This window comes from Fistularia commersonii, chromosome 18, assembly GCF_037954325.1.
Source record: "Fistularia commersonii isolate RoL2024-O1a breed Wild chromosome 18, RoL_Fcom_v1.0, whole genome shotgun sequence".
Classification (NCBI taxonomy): domain Eukaryota; kingdom Metazoa; phylum Chordata; class Actinopteri; order Syngnathiformes; family Fistulariidae; genus Fistularia; species Fistularia commersonii.
The window spans coordinates 12,739,187-12,756,261 of record NC_141301.1 but is presented as its reverse complement, the minus strand read 5'-3'; the positions used below and the strand labels follow the sequence as shown (position 1 = coordinate 12,756,261).

General features: G+C 47.5%; 1 protein-coding gene across 2 annotated transcripts in view; it reads left to right on the top strand.

Annotated features, from left to right (window-relative positions):
• The window catches only part of prkd2 (protein kinase D2), a 28,733-nt gene extending 13,207 nt beyond the window's left edge, over positions 1–15,526 (top strand). The window contains exons 2-19 of one of the 2 annotated variants that reach the window (XM_086164663.1): positions 6,267–6,405; positions 6,494–6,625; positions 6,740–6,939; positions 7,113–7,296; positions 7,391–7,462; positions 8,629–8,646; positions 8,806–8,965; positions 9,048–9,159; positions 9,554–9,631; positions 9,721–10,039; positions 10,228–10,280; positions 10,434–10,506; positions 10,592–10,698; positions 12,067–12,228; positions 12,381–12,479; positions 12,562–12,829; positions 12,948–13,033; positions 15,171–15,526. In XM_086164663.1, coding sequence (XP_086020789.1) covers positions 6,267–6,405; positions 6,494–6,625; positions 6,740–6,939; positions 7,113–7,296; positions 7,391–7,462; positions 8,629–8,646; positions 8,806–8,965; positions 9,048–9,159; positions 9,554–9,631; positions 9,721–10,039; positions 10,228–10,280; positions 10,434–10,506; positions 10,592–10,698; positions 12,067–12,228; positions 12,381–12,479; positions 12,562–12,829; positions 12,948–13,033; positions 15,171–15,392 — 2,484 coding nt within the window. In that variant the 3' untranslated portion in view covers positions 15,393–15,526. The remainder of the gene's footprint in view (positions 1–6,266; positions 6,406–6,493; positions 6,626–6,739; positions 6,940–7,112; positions 7,297–7,390; positions 7,463–8,628; positions 8,647–8,805; positions 8,966–9,047; positions 9,160–9,553; positions 9,632–9,720; positions 10,040–10,227; positions 10,281–10,433; positions 10,507–10,591; positions 10,699–12,066; positions 12,229–12,380; positions 12,480–12,561; positions 12,830–12,947; positions 13,034–15,170) is intronic. The other variant, XM_086164664.1, reaches the window with a different exon arrangement.
• Positions 15,527–17,075: the final 1,549 nt, after the last annotated feature.

Here is a 17,075-nt window from a genome sequence, read left to right as displayed (position 1 = left end):
CCAGGTTTTTTTTTTTTTTTTTTTTTTGTCATCTACTCCTTTAGAAATCCGACTTAAAAAAAAAGACTTGTGCCGGCGCCGTCATCACAAAAGAAAAAAAAAATAAAATAAAATTCCTGCGTTGCGCCAAGATGTTGTCCGGAGCTAATGAGGGCAGGTCGCTGACGTCTGCACGCGTGTTACCGTGGAAACTCCTCATTAAACACCTCATCACGCTCAGACAGGCGGGGTCATTCCTTCTGGGTCCCGTGTCTGCGATGTTACCATGAGCGGGGGAAGTTAAGTTCAAGAATTACGGTTGTTTAATGAAGTGGCGTGTTCCATGTAACGCGGGCGGTTGTAGTAAAGCGAAGAACATTTCCATGATCCTCCAGAAAATATGCAACCCCCTCCCACGTGCAGCGACCTGTTTGTTCCACAGCGAGACATGGATGTTTAAACAATGTCCGTTGTTTGAAGGGATGCAGTGTGTTTCCTCCCGACTGTAAAATGGCCGGATCGGGTTCCTGTTGTGATAGCCGGCGACCCGCCGGAGTGAAACGCGTCGGCAGGGAGACCACGGAGGGCCGGGGAGATCCGAGTGTTTGCAGGAGTCCGTTTGCGGAGTCAAAGCGGGAATGTTTTATTCACGTCCGGAACCGGCGGGATCGGGTGCGACGCCGAAAAGAGCCGGGTTTCTGTCGCAAGGCGCGCTGTCGAAACCGAACCTCAAATCCGGTTCCCGTCTTCTGCAACGTCCGACGCCTCCGGTGTTTTCCTTCACTTACCAAAGCGGACACGGATCCGCAGGCCAGGCCATTGTGAGTCGGCGCTGCGGTGAAATTGCTACACCTCGGAGAGCGAGCAGCCCCCGCAACAACAACAACAACAACAACAACCGCAGCTGGTGCTTTGTGACGGCTACGGCGACCATTTTCGCAGATTTCAAACTGAAAGTCGGAAAGAAATCTTTAGAGCTCCCGTCATCTCGCTCGTGAAGTGGAAGGCAATAATCTCGCCGTCTTAGAGCGGTCGGAAACCTTTTTTTTCCGAGCCTCGGGCTCACGACAACGTCAAACTCGTCTTTCAGTCTTTACGGTGACGTAACACAACCAACAGCCAAAAGCTGAGCTCCAACAAAAAGTGCAAACAGGAAACGCGGTAGACAAACAATCACCGGTATGGATGAACGGGAACGGCGAAGGACGTCCCGATCGGTAGAGAGGGTCCAGAAAGAGGAGCCGATTGTGACTTGGAGAAGAAAAAGCGACAGGTTGAAATGCAAATATCCAGGGAAAACATTGACTGGTGGGACAAAAATGCTGAAAGAATCCAGTTGTAGTCTTGTAAATAGTGATCCTGTAACATTGACAGTCTAGTGAATGACAAGGTGAGACTTAAATCTTTAAAACTAGCCTTTCAATGATAATTTTACAGGAGTCTTTTCAAAATCTTGAGAAGTATGGGTGGCATCGGTGAATAAATATATATCTAGACAGCGGTGTGATTGTCGTGGACAGAAGCTTAAGAAGCTCAGGATTTTTTTCCCCCCCAGGGGCCTTGAGGAGTTTCCCTTTTTTGCGTTCTGAAAACACGCAGATAATGAAAAGAACGAACCGCGACCAGCTGACAAAGCAGTCGGTCGCGTCGAGGTTTCGCTACTGCTTATTATTTCTTCACTTTTATCTTCTCTATACATTTTAGCAAAGCACAGACAGAAGAAGCGCGTTTTCAAGACTCCGACTTTGCCGAAACCTCCGAAATGCGTGTAAATCTGCCGGCGCGGGTGTGAATTCGTGTTCGTGCGGGTCGACGGTCAGAAGCGTTGGCGCCGGAGTGGAAGTGGCAGCGTGTTTTTTTTGTCCTTCACGCCATCAACCCTGAAGAGAGTCCATATATAGTACCAGCATCTTTTAAGCCGTTTCTTTTTTTATATATACAAGCCCTTAAGGTAGGAAGGAAATTGAATACTATTGTGTGTTCTGTTCACACGCCTCGGATACAAGCTCTTCTAATTCCCGGGCGGTGCGACGCCCCGCTCCTCGTGTTTTGGCGTCGCGGACGGCGATCTGAGAAACGTTCGCAGGTGGTTTTGTTTTTTTTCCAATAGGCCGGTTCCAGAGGGGCGCTGATGTAAGCGGACCGCAAACGCGGCTCCGGGTTTTACGGCTGGAAGGTTCCACGCGGCTTAGAACGCAGGGATAAAGAGACCTCAGAGTCGTTCTCCTGTGGAAACTTCTAGATCCCCTCGTGTCACGACACTGAACTTTTCGGGCCAGCCAGATTGTCGGCGGTGACGAAATTGGCGGCTGGCGGAGAGCGAGTCGACCAGCGTCAGCTAAATGTCAACGGTCGGTTAAGCCGATCGAATTGCGATCCGGCAATTTATTTTTTCTTTTCGATGTTGCGCTCTTGAAAACATGTAAACGATAGCGAAGAGGGAGTGATAATTAGGTCGAACGGAAAAAAAAAAAAAAAAAAAAAAATAGAAGAGGTTGACAAACAAGGCACAGAGGAGGGAAAATACAAGTAATGAGTGAGCAACGGAGAGGGAGAGGCAAAGAAAGCCTAGTTCATAATTCATTTCAGCCATAATGGCTTCATTGGCCCGAAGAACTGCAGGAACAGTGCAGGCGAGGCAGGGCAACCCGATCCCTGGTAACTCAAATCCTGGTCGGAGACACAACCCTGTCTCCAGGCAAACAGCACCGCGCTATACAATACAACCGTATACAACTGCAGTACATGCGATAATAAAGCTAGGGCTTTGTCTACTAAATGTACACACACACACACACACACACACACACGGTCTCTTTGAACAGTTTAATAACCTCTGTTCTGAGTCAAACATACTATGTACACACCAGCACACTGTGGTCTCCATGCTATTATAAAACACAAAATGTGATTTTTTTTTTTTTTTTTTTCTTTCACCGTGCACAAGCAGAGCTCTTGCACTTTCTCTACAAACCCGGGGAAAAGAGGAGGAGAAATAAAGAAAATAGTCATTTTCTCAGAGGGGATTGCGGTTTTTTTTTTTTTTTTTTTTTTGGGGGGGGGGGGGGGGGAGTCGGTATATTATGGCGCTCTTTGGAATGGTCGCAAAGAGCCGCGGTCTGCTAAGACATGACAACTGCAGTTGCGGTCAGCACATTGTGTGTGTCTTGAATGGTTCGGGCAGGATAGGATGACTGGATTTATTGCGTTGCTCGGGAAAGAAGTGAGCAGTAATAGTAACTGTGTGGGGTTAATTGCAGGGAGCCTGGAACCAAACGGCGTTGTGCGGCTAACTTACGACTTAGGCTGACGTTTTTTTTTGTGGATTCGGGCAAAGCGCGGAGTCTACCCCGATCTGGGGACTGCGGGTTCTCATAATTACACGTGGCTGCAGTCGCTCTTATTTGTGGCAGTCAAAGGTACCGATCCCGGGGGGGAGCGTGTGAGTTTTGGAGTCTCGGAGACGGAAAAAAAAAAAAATCTTTTCATCGGAATCGGTGTAATTGACCCGTCACAAGACGCGTTCTGTGGTTGGCTCAGTCACACGGTTGGTTTTTGCAGCTCTATTTTTGCCAAATATCCCTGCTATCTGGTAATGCCGTTTCGGTTTGAACATTTTGCCGTATCGGTCCCTGGTTGTTGTTCTTCCCCCCCTTTAAGGTGCCCTCATTTATGTATTTATAATCATATTTATTAGTAATGTTGACAAATGCGCCGCGGACTGAAACATAGGAATTTCACTGTACGGGAAAACACGTTTCTACACTGTACATCCGACAATAAACACTTTGAATATTGAATTTTGAATCTTTATTCGGAAAGAAATTGTCGCGTAGCCGTCACGATGCATCAACGCTACTAGATTACAACATTTAGCGTCGAAGTTATTATTCCGATTAATCGTTTTCGGGCACAGACTTCTAATCCGATCATTCAGATTCTGGCTAATCTGATTAGCAGCTTTATTAAAACGAAATTACTCCTCGGCAGATCATTATTTTTTCTTGGTGTGGCATCAAGTTTCTAATGTCGGCAGTGGGTGTAATGAAACATTGATAATTAAAACATAGTAATGTGTGATCACAACCTCCATTTATAATATAAGATTTTTTACATGATATTACATTACAGTCATTTCACAGATGCTTTTTTCCAAAGCGACTCACAAAAAAGATTTTGATTATCTTGCTTTCGTTTTGTCCACCATCTAGTTTAGGTCACAGTTTCAATGTCTCACTGTTATTTTATTTTCATTTATTGGCTTGTGTCCATCCTTTCTTCCATGTGTGAGGATGAAAAAAAAATCTTTTAAGCGTTGTAAAAAAAAAAAAAAAAAAAGATTGGTCTGTACTTTTTCGCGTCTTACTGTTTGCCACAGAGGCCGCCGCTGGGGCGTGGCGGGCTCGCTTGCTGTGTTGCTTGGCAGCGGCGCCAGCCGAGCCTGGATTTCAGATGTGTGCTGCCTGCTGGGAAAATGAGAGGCAAGAGTGTGTGTTTGTGTCTCGCAGAGACAGAGGGAAAGGGAGGGTGTGTTTTCAAGGTGGGCGTTTCTCTTGGTAAGAGAAGATGAGGTTTTTGTGTGTGAGTGTGTGAGTGTGAGTATGTGTGTGTGTGTGTGTGTGTGCCATTCTAAGGTGGAGACCAGGGTTCCCCTTCCTGTAAGTTGTAAGGTTCCTGGCTAAGGGAGGAAAAAAATATCATGAGAGGTTTTGTGTGTGTGTGTGTGTGTGTGTGTGTGTGTGTGTGTGTGTGTGTGTGTGTGTGTGTGTTTGTGTGTGTGTCTGCTCCCTTCTTGGACCCGTGGTGTCCTGTGTGCTCTGCCCACTGAAGTGAGGTGGATGGCATTAACTATTCAGGGGAGCTGGGTTTCCCTGACAGTGTCCTTTGCTCTGCTGAACTCTGACTGACACTTCTATATCTCTGGAACGCCTTCACACACCTGGTGTGTGTGTGTGTGTGTGTGTGTGTGCGTGCGGTTAGAGTTTGGCATCTGTGTTCACGTTCATGCCTGATGGAGAATAGGACAGGATGAAATTTCTTATTAATCTTACATGTTGCATACTTGATATCAGTTGTACGTGTGTGTGCGTGTGGGCATGTGTGTGCATGTGTGTGTTTCTTTAAGCATGAATTATAAAAGTGTTGCACAGTATGGACATGTACAGTACGTGTGCCAGTGCTTCTATTCTGCATCCCAAGTCAGCGGTGCAGTAAATGCAGATGCTAACCTGACGATATCTTGATTCGCCGTTCAATTCGGTCGCCTCGGAAACGTCGGCGTGAAATACCGCTCACCGATCACTTGCCGGATTTAACGAGAGCCTCAAATAGTCAAACCAGTCGGCGGCATCACGGGGATCGTTCGCAGGTGGGGCTGAAATGCAGAAGCAGAGCAGGCAACAACTGAGGAACTGAGAAGTTCGCTCTTCAAAATAGCACAAGTGTGATGCTCGGCGGCAGAAGTCACAGGTACTTCTGAAGAGTCAAACGCAGCTCAACAAAACACAAACCCTCAGTTCAACCAGGAAGTGCAAAACTAGGTAAAAGTAACAAATCGCCAGGTGGCTGAACAATGAGACCAGCAAATGTCCAAAAACATGCAGCAGGTCCAGGGGAGACTCCAAATGACCCGAATGTGTGAAAAAGAGGGCAAATAATTGTTTTGTCCGTTGGACGTGGGATTGAAAGAGTATATAATTGTCTGTGAATGGTTGTAAGATAATACTTTATCGACCTTCGTTGGGGAATTTGAGATCGGACGTCTCGATACGGCGTGTGAATGAAAGAGTTAATGATTGACGTGAGAATGAGTTGTCTTCCTCCATATGAGGCCCTGTGATTGGTCCAGGGTGACCCCGCCTCTCGGCCAGCGACGGCTGGGATTGGCCGCAGCGCCTCCACGACTCTGAGTGCAGGATCAGCAGCGTGGATGGTGATAGAATGAATTATTATCCTCCATTACAGTGTGACATCATTAGTTTTATTCTACGTTAATAAACGTTTTACTCTGTCGGTGGGCGAAACGCTTCTGAGAAGTGGTTGAAATTTTCCGTTAAATGCGAAAATTTGCGTATTTAGCACTTACACACACCTATAAATATTACATTACATCACATTACATTGCATTTGGCAGACGTTTTTATCCAAAGCGACTTACAATAGAGGACATAGGGACTGCAAATACACTTGCAAATACACGATGTTTCTTATCAAAAGCACAGCGTCGGACTTCTTCGCCTCCTCCTCCTCCTGCTGATATTTGATGGATGTCGTTCTGCATTTTCCAGTTTCCGGAGTGCGGCTTCTACGGCATCTATGACAAGATCCTGCTTTTCAAGCACGACACCTCCACAAACAACATCCTGCAGCTGGTCAAGGCTGCGGGCGACATCCAGGAGGGGGATCTGGTTGAGGTGGTGCTCTCTGGTGAGTCCCCACCCACCCCGTCTGCTTTACGCTACCTCTCTTGTTATTGTGTCTGCAACCCCGGTTTGCGATCATTATCTCCCCTCAGCGGCGGCCACGTTTGAAGATTTCCAGATCCGGCCTCACGCTCTCAACGTGCACTCCTACCGCGCCCCGGCTTTCTGCGATCACTGCGGGGAGATGCTGTTCGGACTCGTCAGACAAGGGCTCAAATGCGACGGTGGGTTTGTTTCCGAGCGTTAAAAGTCGGTTCCCGTCACGTGTTTCTCCTCCTTTTGCCGCCGCCGGCCGGCTCCAATCTCATTGCTCCCCGGATCTATGGCGCCCCCCGCAGGATGCGGACTGAACTACCACAAGCGCTGCGCATTCAGCATCCCGAACAACTGCAGCGGCGCTCGCAAACGCCGCCTCTCCACCACCTCGCTCAGCAGCAGCCAGTCCCTTCGCCTCTCCACCACCGAGTCGGTTTACAGCATCGGGACGGCCTCCACCTGCACCGAGGACTCTGGCCTCGTCCGCTCGCACACGCAGATGGTACCGTGTTCACAGATCGCTTCTTTTTCCCGATCCCAACGAGGGGAGGGGGGGGGATTTGTAATCTAATTTTAATTTCAAGACCGGTTGTATTTTATCATTTTTATTGTAATCCAAACAAAATCGGAGGGTGATTGCAAAAGTTGTGAGAGTTCTTCCCCTTCGTCTTGTAGCCGCGGACCCCGAGCGAGGCCAGGCGTTTCTACACGGGCCGACCCGTTCACCTGGACAAGATTCTGATGAGCAAAGTGAAGGTTCCGCACACGTTCGCCGTCCACTCGTACACGCGGCCCACGGTGTGCCAGTACTGCAAGAGGCTCCTCCGAGGCCTGTTCCGGCAGGGCCTGCAGTGCAAAGGTGGGTCCCGACACACGAGCGGAGCGGCGCCGGCTCTCCACGAGAAAGAATCCGCGGAGATCTAAACCCAATGGATTTGTTTTGTTTCTCTCAGACTGCAAGTTCAACTGCCACAAGCGCTGCGCCTACAAGGTTCCCAATGATTGCCTCGGGGAGACGATCGGAGGTAGGAGAACTCCGGCGCGCCTCGAAAAACATAAATAACCGGCGGCCGTCGATCGCAGTCGGAGGCGGGATTTATTTTCTCCCTGAATGACAAGATTCATGTAATAATGATGAGGATGAAAATAATACCGTCATCTCCGGACTATAAGCCGCTACTTATTTCACACGCTTTGGTTTAAACGACGATGCGGCTAATTTATTTTTCGGGGGTTAATAAGCTGAAACATTTGTGCCTTGTCGCACCGGACCAATGAAATGATTGTGAAATTCTGAGGTCGACACTGAAGACGACAATTTTTATGGTTTTAGTGCTCGGGTGGAAGACCAAGATAGTGATCCGCCGGAGTTGGATAAAGTGGGTAAAGAAAATAGATGGATGGGTGGATGGACTTTTCCTTGTGTTATTTCTAGTTAATGCTTTTCATCAGCCGTGTCACAAGCACTGTTCAGTAAAAGCATTTCCAATATGTATCTAATTAAAAAAAATCTAATGTTACAATGTGGACACCTGCGGCTTATGGACAAGTGCAGCCTAAATATGTACACATATTGATTTAGTTATTTTTAGGCGGTGCGGCTTATATTCAGGTGCGCTCAATAGTCTGGAAATTACGTTATATTCTATTTATATTCTATTTATTCTATTATATTCAACATAAAAACGATAACAGCGATGAAGTCATTAAAAAAATGTGTGTGGCTTATAGACAAGTGCAGCCTATATATGTACACATATATGTTTACGTACACATATACTTATTTAGTTCATTTTAGCCGTTCGGCTTATATTCAGGTGCGCTCAACAGTCCGGAAATATGAGTACATTTTATTTAAGACTCTTTATTCAACACTCGATCCAAGATCAGAAAGAGACGATGAAAATAAAAATGATAAAAGTGTGTGTGAAATGTACCGTTTTGAAGACTAGAGACATCTAGCACCACGCTAGATATATATTATTCTGACTAGTAAGGAAATACCTGCTGTGAGTGATGTAAACAATACACTGGGCGAAAATCCAAGGTTGTAGTCAAGGACTAAAAATGGCCCCAAAGCAGTTTTGCATTGATAATTTTAGTGGATGTGATGTTCTCACATTGGCAAACATGATAAAATCCACTAGCTAACAGACGATGAACTCACATGCACTTTTTTTTGTCTTCTCAGACAACAGAAATAACTGTGGTAAGTGTTACAAGTACTTGGTCATTTACTTGTGCCTCGTTGCCCCATGGCTGCTGTGGTCTTGAGAGTATTTGAAGTGCTTTAAATAAATCGCAGCAATTTCTAATAATAATTCAAAAAGACTGAGTCTTTTTTTTCCTCCTTTCCTTTTTGTTTCAGACATGTTGAGTCCCATCGCGGACCCCGAGGTGCCCATGGATTACAGCAGCGAATACGATTCCTCGGACAAGTCCTCCATAGACGACTCCGACGAGGCCTGCAGCATCCCGGGCTCCTTCTCTCCGGAGAGCAACCAGGACGGAGTCGGCGGAGACCAGAGGTACCGGTCGAGCCGAACACCTCCGATTCTAGACCCGAACGGAAACGGACGTCTCACCGTCGGATCCTCTCTGTCCCGCAAGTGTTTACATCCCGCTGATGAGGGTGGTCCAGTCGGTGCGACAGACGACCCGTCGGTCCAGTACGGCCATCAAGGAGGGATGGATGGTTCACTACAGCAATAAGGACACATTGGTAAAGCGCTACTCGTACTCACCGGCTTTGTCCCCGTTTTCACGTATTCGCCGATGGATTACGAGACTAACTCTGCTTACGAGGCCGGTTTCACCTTCGCCGCGTGTTTCTTTCGCGCAAACCTTCCAACGTTCGGCCTCTCTCGTCTCGACCTGGCTCGTCCGCGGCTGCACTAACACTTTGCTTGTCTCGCCTTTCGCTTCCTTCTTCCTCCGCCCCTCCTGTCTTTGCAGCTCGCGCTGCAGCTCAGCCCGCTTTCCCGTCCGGTCGTTCCCGTCTCGCTCCGGACGTCGACTTCAAAAAAACGGCCCCCGCGTTGACCAATGAACATTACCCCGATCCCTCTGTCCTCCCTCTCCTCCCGCCCCTCCAATCCCAATTTAATACCCAACAGAGAAAGAGGCACTACTGGCGCTTGGACTGTAAGTGCATCATCCTTTTCCAAAACAACACTTCCAACAAATACTACAAGGTAAATTCAATCCACAGCATTTAGCTTCGTGCTCTCGCGCGTCGATGCTGGAGTTCTACTCAGTGTCCCGTCGCCGATTCGTCCCGCAGGAAATTCCTCTATCCGAAATCCTAGAGGTGCGACCCGCCGGCAACTTTTCGTTCGTCCCCTCCGGCACCAACCCTCACTGCTTTGAGCTCATCACGGGCGCCATGTGCTACTTCGTCGGGGAGGACCCCAACACCCCTCCGCCCCCGTCGCCCGGCAACCCCCAGGGCCCCCCGGGGACCCCGCCCTCCCCGAGTCAAGTGGCGCCCAACAGCGGCATCGGGCGCGAGGTGGCCAAAGCGTGGGAGAGCGCCATCCGCCAGGCCCTCATGCCGGTCATTTTCCAGGACGCGCCGCCGGCCGAAGGCAACGCCACTCACAGTAGGTGGAGAAACGTGGAAATAAGGAGCGAGCTTTTCCACCCGGCCGGCGTCGCCACGCGGTTGTTTTCTCAGGAGCAGACGTCTCCCCTTTTTTGGTGTTTTTACTGCGCGACAGAACATAATACTAGTTGACAAGTATTTCCTGACGCGCAATTAAGAGCTTTATATCCCTGCTCTGTTTTTCAGGACAAGCCTCTGTTAGCATTTCTGTGTCCAACAGTCAAATCCAAGAGAACGTGGTATGAAGTTTTTCTACATAATCCAATTTACAAAGCGTGAATTAAGTTTTTGGAAATGACAACTGAATCCCCTCGAAGAGGGAAGATCAGCAGAGTTTTAACGTGTGTGGGGGAGGGATTACGCCAAATGAATATTTCGCCGATTTCCCGCAGGACATCGGAACGGTGTACCAGATTTTTGCGGATGAAGTTCTGGGATCCGGGCAGTTTGGAGTCGTGTACGGAGGTACGAGGTCGTGAACGCATAAACTAACAACATGGCTCACAACAATCTACATACATGTGTTTTTTGAATTTGTTTTTCCCATCAGGGAAGCATCGTAAAACTGGACGAGACGTAGCCGTCAAAGTGATCGACAAACTCCGATTCCCCACCAAACAGGAGAGCCAGCTGAGGAACGAGGTGGCCATCCTGCAGGTACGCTGAAGATCCACGGCTTGCAGATGGGATCTGGGTCGCCGGTGTGGCTCACGCAGGAAAATGAATTTGGCGCCAGTGCCGCCACGGCCCCTGGAAATATTTGCTGTTGAAGGAAAGTTCTTTGAATATTTACTTCCCAGGAGCTGAAGCTTGTCTGTCTGACCCGAGCAATTTTTGATTTATCGAGCTATTTTTTCAGCTGGAGGGAAAAAATGAGCAACGAAAAACGTCACAAAATATAGGGCCATTGTCCATTTGTTTGTGTGTATTTCTATACGCGTCGTTGCCTATATTTGATACAAAGCTTAGTGATTATTTAATAATAACTTTATATTTGTTTTTCAATATGTACAGTGATTCTTTGTTACTCTCATTTTAACATATAAATTGCGTTAACATTTGGGGATTAATCAAGACTATGTATCCTTAAACATTTTGTTCATTCGCACAAAAAAATAGAGGAAAATAATCATAATGACCACAATTCAAAAAAAGTAAAATAAACCACAGGCGTGTTTTTGTTTGGGTTTTTTCTTTTTTTTCTTTACAGAAGTGTAACAAAAATGGAAAAAGTAGAAGGAATTTGCTGGAGGAGCCAATAAAACCCCTCAGGGCTGGTCAGGTTGCTCTCCTGTAGAATATTTATTTAAAATGTCAATTGATTTATTCATTTCCAAATGCCTGTGCGTGTATTTGACTGTATCTAGAGCAAAAAAAAAATACCATTAGACTATTTGGTATTCATCCCTTAGAATGGATCTGTGCAGTTTGCTGTTGTATTTATATCACAATGCAACTTAAAGCGAAGAGCTTTCATTGCTTCTTGATTGCTTCATTGTACATAAAAGTCTATTTAATGCACGAGGGAGTGAAAACATTGAAAGTTTAAAATGTTAAGTTGTCAATATGTTGTTGACGCGTGTTAACTAACAATGAAATCCTCCTTTGACTCACTGACGAGATGTTTCGGCCACGACTTAATTGTAAATAATTTTGGAGTTGGATGTCTTGTAAGTCGTCATCATTGTTTTATTCTAATTGCTCCGACGTGGAAAAATCAAGCTCCTCTATCTATGCTGTCGGGTTTTTGTGCGATTGCGACCTGCGTTTGATGCAGAGCGACGCTTCTCCAGTAGATGGCGACACCGCTTTACCGCTCCGTCACAACCGTGCTGAACGTTTCCTCTTTGACAAACTGTTGGGTTTAGTCTCCTGGCCTGTCTGTTCAACTGAAGTTCACGTAACGCTTAGCGTCACTGTTGTTTCTGTACGTCACTCTTATAGATCGTCCAATTTCATCTCTTGAAGTCGATCTCTGCCTGCTTTTACGTGAAATTCACAACTTTCTCTCCCCCGGCCGATCAGAGTTTACGACACTTGGGTATCGTCAATCTGGAGTGTATGTTCGAGACGCCGGAGAAAGTGTTCGTTGTGATGGAGAAGCTCCACGGCGACATGCTGGAGATGATCCTCTCCAGCGAGAAAGGCCGACTGCCCGAGAGGCTCACAAAGTTCCTCATCACCCAGGTGTGTGTGTGTGTGTGTATTTCAGTCATAACAGTTACTGATGCACCTGCTGTCTTAACCGCAATGATGTCCCACGTCGTTTCTGTGGTTCTTCTACCAACCGCTTCACGTGATGTTTTCATACGATCGTATGCCGTGTTTCTGCACAACAGATTCTTGCAGCACTACGACATCTGCACTTTAAGAACATCGTCCATTGCGATCTGAAACCTGAGAACGTTCTGCTGGCCTCGGCGGATCCCTTCCCCCAGGTACCCGATGAGGCGTCTGCGTCTTAACTCGCCGACGCGAAGCCTCCGGTTTCACGTTATTCTCCCTGTCACCGGATCTCAGGTGAAGCTGTGCGATTTCGGCTTTGCCCGAATCATCGGCGAAAAGTCTTTCCGCCGCTCGGTGGTCGGCACGCCGGCCTACCTGGCGCCGGAGGTTCTCCTGAACCAGGGCTACAACCGTTCTTTGGACATGTGGTCGGTCGGGGTCATCATGTACGTCAGCCTCAGCGGGACGTTCCCCTTTAATGAAGACGAAGACATCAACGACCAGATACACAACGCAGCCTTCATGTATCCCCCCAACCCTTGGAAACAGATTTCCAGTGATGGTAAAGCACAACCGACGGCTTTTAGAAAACGAACCCCACTTAAATCCCTGAAAAATGTCTCACCGGTGTTGTTTTTTTTTCTTTCCTGGAACACGTCCACGTCGTGCTTTGTTTCCAGCCATCGACCTGATCAACAACCTCCTGCAAGTGAAGATGAGGAAGCGCTTCAGCGTGGACAAGAGTCTCAGCCATTCCTATCTACAGGTAGCGCACCGCGCACGCACCCACGAACATGCACGACGAAAAGCGACGTGAGAGGCCGCGGCTCCTCCAAACTAACCCTCGGTTCACTTATAATTATAAACGGTCTCGAGCGATCGTGGCGTCGACGACAAGGGGCGGCGTCTCTTCTCGGTCCAGGCACAAGATGGATCGCATTTAATAAAAAGGGCTTTATGTGATATATTTACCAATAAAACCGCGAATGAGTCGTCGCGAAACAAATTACGGTGCGCGCAAGTTTAACCCGAGAAGCGCGAGGAAAAGGATTGGATTCTAAGTTCTTCGGAACTGAAGAAGCCCTGAAGACGTTTTATCCCGAAAGGGTTGAAACGTTTAAGTCTAAGTCGCCAAAACAAAATTTCGACAAGCATTCGGACGACTGAGAAACTCCACAGATGATTGCGTTTTAAGGTAGAATTGTGGTGATGGTGAAATTCCGTCCCTGTAATCTTTATTTGTGTCTATTGTACATAAGATTTAAGTTTTCTGAAACCGAGGTTTGCTCGCAGCGCGGGCGTCTCCCTGGAGATGTCCACTTGTGTCCACCGGGGTTTTCGGTAGTTCAATTTTATCTTGAGAGAAAGGGGAAAAAAAATGAAAAGACACACTTTTAAAATCATTGAACGGTCTTGACAGCAGATATTGAAGGGGACTCTTTGGGTTATTTGTTTTTTTCTTTTATTTTTATTATTACTCTCCAGCGCGGGTTGCCTTGGTTCGGGTCGGCGGGGTCTCTGGAGGCCTTTCGCTTCCCCTCAAGTCCTATAAAAATGACGCTTTTGTGATTTGATAGCGAGGGAGAAAAAGGGTTTTTACGGGCATCGCCTCCCCGGACGAGAAATAGCAGCAGATGGATCCATCCAGGGAGAACACAACACACCGCTCAATGCAGGCAAAGGGATATTGAGCGTCTGTAAGCGATATGAAAAGTGCAGAAACATGACAGGCCTATTAGGAGTACAAACTGTAGCTATTATTATGGGATAGCATAGTTTTTTTCAGTGAGCCCTGTTAGCGCGCTTGACAGGTTGAACGAGTCAAGAAGTGCTTCGGCAAAATTGCTGTTTGGGACGGAAAAATCGTATAAAATGAGACTCGGTCTATTTGGCTTCACGACGGTAAGAAGGAGTCACTTATCGATTTTGACTTTTTTTTATTGTATTTCATTATCTATACAATGATAAGATAAGATAAGAACAACTTTATTAATCCCGAAGGAAATCGTTGTGCCAGAGTTACAGAAAATATAACAGTAATAAATAATAAAAAGAAAAGGCAGAATTAGAAATAAAATAAACTATAAACTATAAGGTGTCTCAGTGAAACTATAAAGTATCTTAGTAAACAAGTGATAAAACTATAAGTGTCTTAGTAACAAGTGAGGTAAGGAGTGCACAATAGTATGAAAAAAGGAAAAATTGTAGTGTAGCTGTTATGAAATGAAATATTGCACAGTTCTGAATATTGCACAGTGCATCCTATTGATGAAATGGTATGGTTCTGTTTGTCTGTGCACTGATGTGTGCGGCGCTTCTAGGAAAAAGCACCAGAGGTAAAAAAAAAAAAAAAGGGATGACGCTCCGTTTGGGTCAAACGGGGTGACTATTCGAATCCGTTCTCATAAAACGGCGCCGCCGCACCTCCCCCCCCCCCCCCCCCCCCCCGGCCCGAGGCGCCGTTCTCCTCGGCCGCAAAAGAATGTTTTCTGAGTGATCTCACGTCGAGGAGTTTGATGCACAAAGGAAAAAGGGCTGTGAGATTGTGGCGACATTAATAACGATTCAGATTCACAGCAGCGACGGGGGGGAGCTTTTAGTGACCGGCGGTTTCTAAGTACCGGAAAATAACCGAGGACGTTCGCTTCGGGTCGTCTGTGCAGAGGACGGGACAAATATCATTTGGCTTCATTTATCTGCACTTTCTACCCGCATCGGGCGCGTCTAGAGCCAAGCCCGGCCTGGACGGGGATGGCGCCAGAAAGCTTCGGGCCAGAAAGAACGCAGGGGTCGTTCAAGGTCTTCCGACCGGGCGCCCGCGATAAACGAAAAAAATACTTGAGCGCCGATCTCGTTTCAGCGCTCTTGAAACTGAAACAATGTCCCCGTGTCTTAAATATCAGGACTACCAGACGTGGCTGGACTTGCGGGAGCTGGAGACTAAACTCGGCGAACGCTACATCACCCACGAGAGCGACGACAGCCGCTGGCAGATGTTCGCCCGCGAATACACTCTGCCTTACCCGGCTCACCTCGTGCCGCCGCCCGCCGCGCCGGCCTCCGACGACGAAGGCGGAGACGACGCGGACGTGCAAGGCCTCACCGAAAGGGTCAGCATCCTTTGACCGCAGAATACACGCCCCTGCAGGAGGAGGTCGAGGAACAGGAAGCGGGAGTTCGGGGTCAGCTGATTGAAAAACTCGAAAGGGACGTCGAAGTTCTCATAAAGCGGTTTGGACTCCCCCCCCCCCCCCGGCCCGTCATCTGAACGCCACGTGATCGTCGGCCTTTTTCGGTTTGTCGGCGACGGTCTGCGGAAGCGCATACCGACGGTGAACTTTTAAATCACAACATGTCATGAGGAATTGAAAGACAGCTTCCGAGGGCTTTCAAGAGAAGGCGGGGATAAAAGCTTTTTTTCACAGGGATAAGCGTTTGCGCTTGTGCATTTAAAAAAAAAAAACACGCAAAAAAGTCATTCGATTCGGATAAATACGTTTTACGGAGAACATTTCAGTCCCTTTTCAGTGAAGGAGTGTTTTTAACACACAGGACTTCCTCTGCGGGGACCGTTTCCAGTGTACGAGGATGAATTTGAAGCGACCCGATTTCACCGATTTGAATCCCGAAGACCCGTTTCCTTTCACGAATGCTAAAATTCTCCATCCTCGCCCGTTTCGATCGACGTTCAACTCTTTCAATCGAGGCGCCGAAATTTCGGACTGTTGTTACTTTTGCGCTCATTCAGCCGCTCCCAGAGCGCAGCGAGATTTAATCTCCAACGTAACGTAAAACCCACAGGTTGTCGATGAGGGTGATATTGATGGATTTTTCTCAACGATGCGAGGACTAGGACTTTGGTGAAACAAAAATTTTTGAGAAGAACGTGTTGACTTTTGACCTTCAGGCAGAGAGAGACCTAGCTAGACATCCAAGATATGCTGTAGCGATAGTATATTGTACGCATGTAACCTGATGTTGATGTAGCACAAAAACGTGCAAAAACAAAGTGGGATACGTCTGAAAGTACAGACTTTTTGGTAGAGCACCTGTATTTGTCTCCTGCGTTTTCATCATCCGATCGACGTGCGCCGAGTTAATCGGCGAACGGCGGCGATTTCAACACCCCCTCGAGGGAATGATGAGAAGGTTAAAAACAAACACTCAGGAATATATGATGGCGGATCATTCTTGCCACGGTTTAAATAGCAGAAGACCGAACGTCCACCCTCGCCTTCGCATCCAGACCCCAATGTATTCATGGTTTCACAGACTTAATTCAATCTGATACAAGGTGAATACATTATTCCTGCTTGTTATAGTTGGATCTTCAACACTCCCCAAAGCAGCGGCCATAGGTGAGATTTAGTCGGGCATGTTAGAGCACAAGCAGAAAGGCTTAAAGGACAATTTTTCATCGGTCTAAATAGTGCGGGCACTCAGTCGGCCCCTGTGTCTATAGAGGCGAAGAGATTGGATTGTTTTCCATCGGGCCATGAGTGCACTTCAGGCGGCTACTCGGGTGAAAATGCACTCTTGTCCCTCCTACACTGCATTCATCGACATCGCCAAGTATCAAATGGCACTCCCGTTTCTCTCTTTCGGTCTTCTTTTATTTCTCAAGTGCCGGCGGATTCGGCACGACCCCCGATTCGTTTTCAGACCTTCTGTCGGAGAAACGGAGCCCCGCACGTGTTATCTTACCGGACGCGATGGTGAGAGATTCTCCCCTGCGTTGACGTTTTGACGACTTCATCAAACGTCACCAGTAGTCAGTCGCTTTTAAAACGAGGGAGGGAACGGGTTAG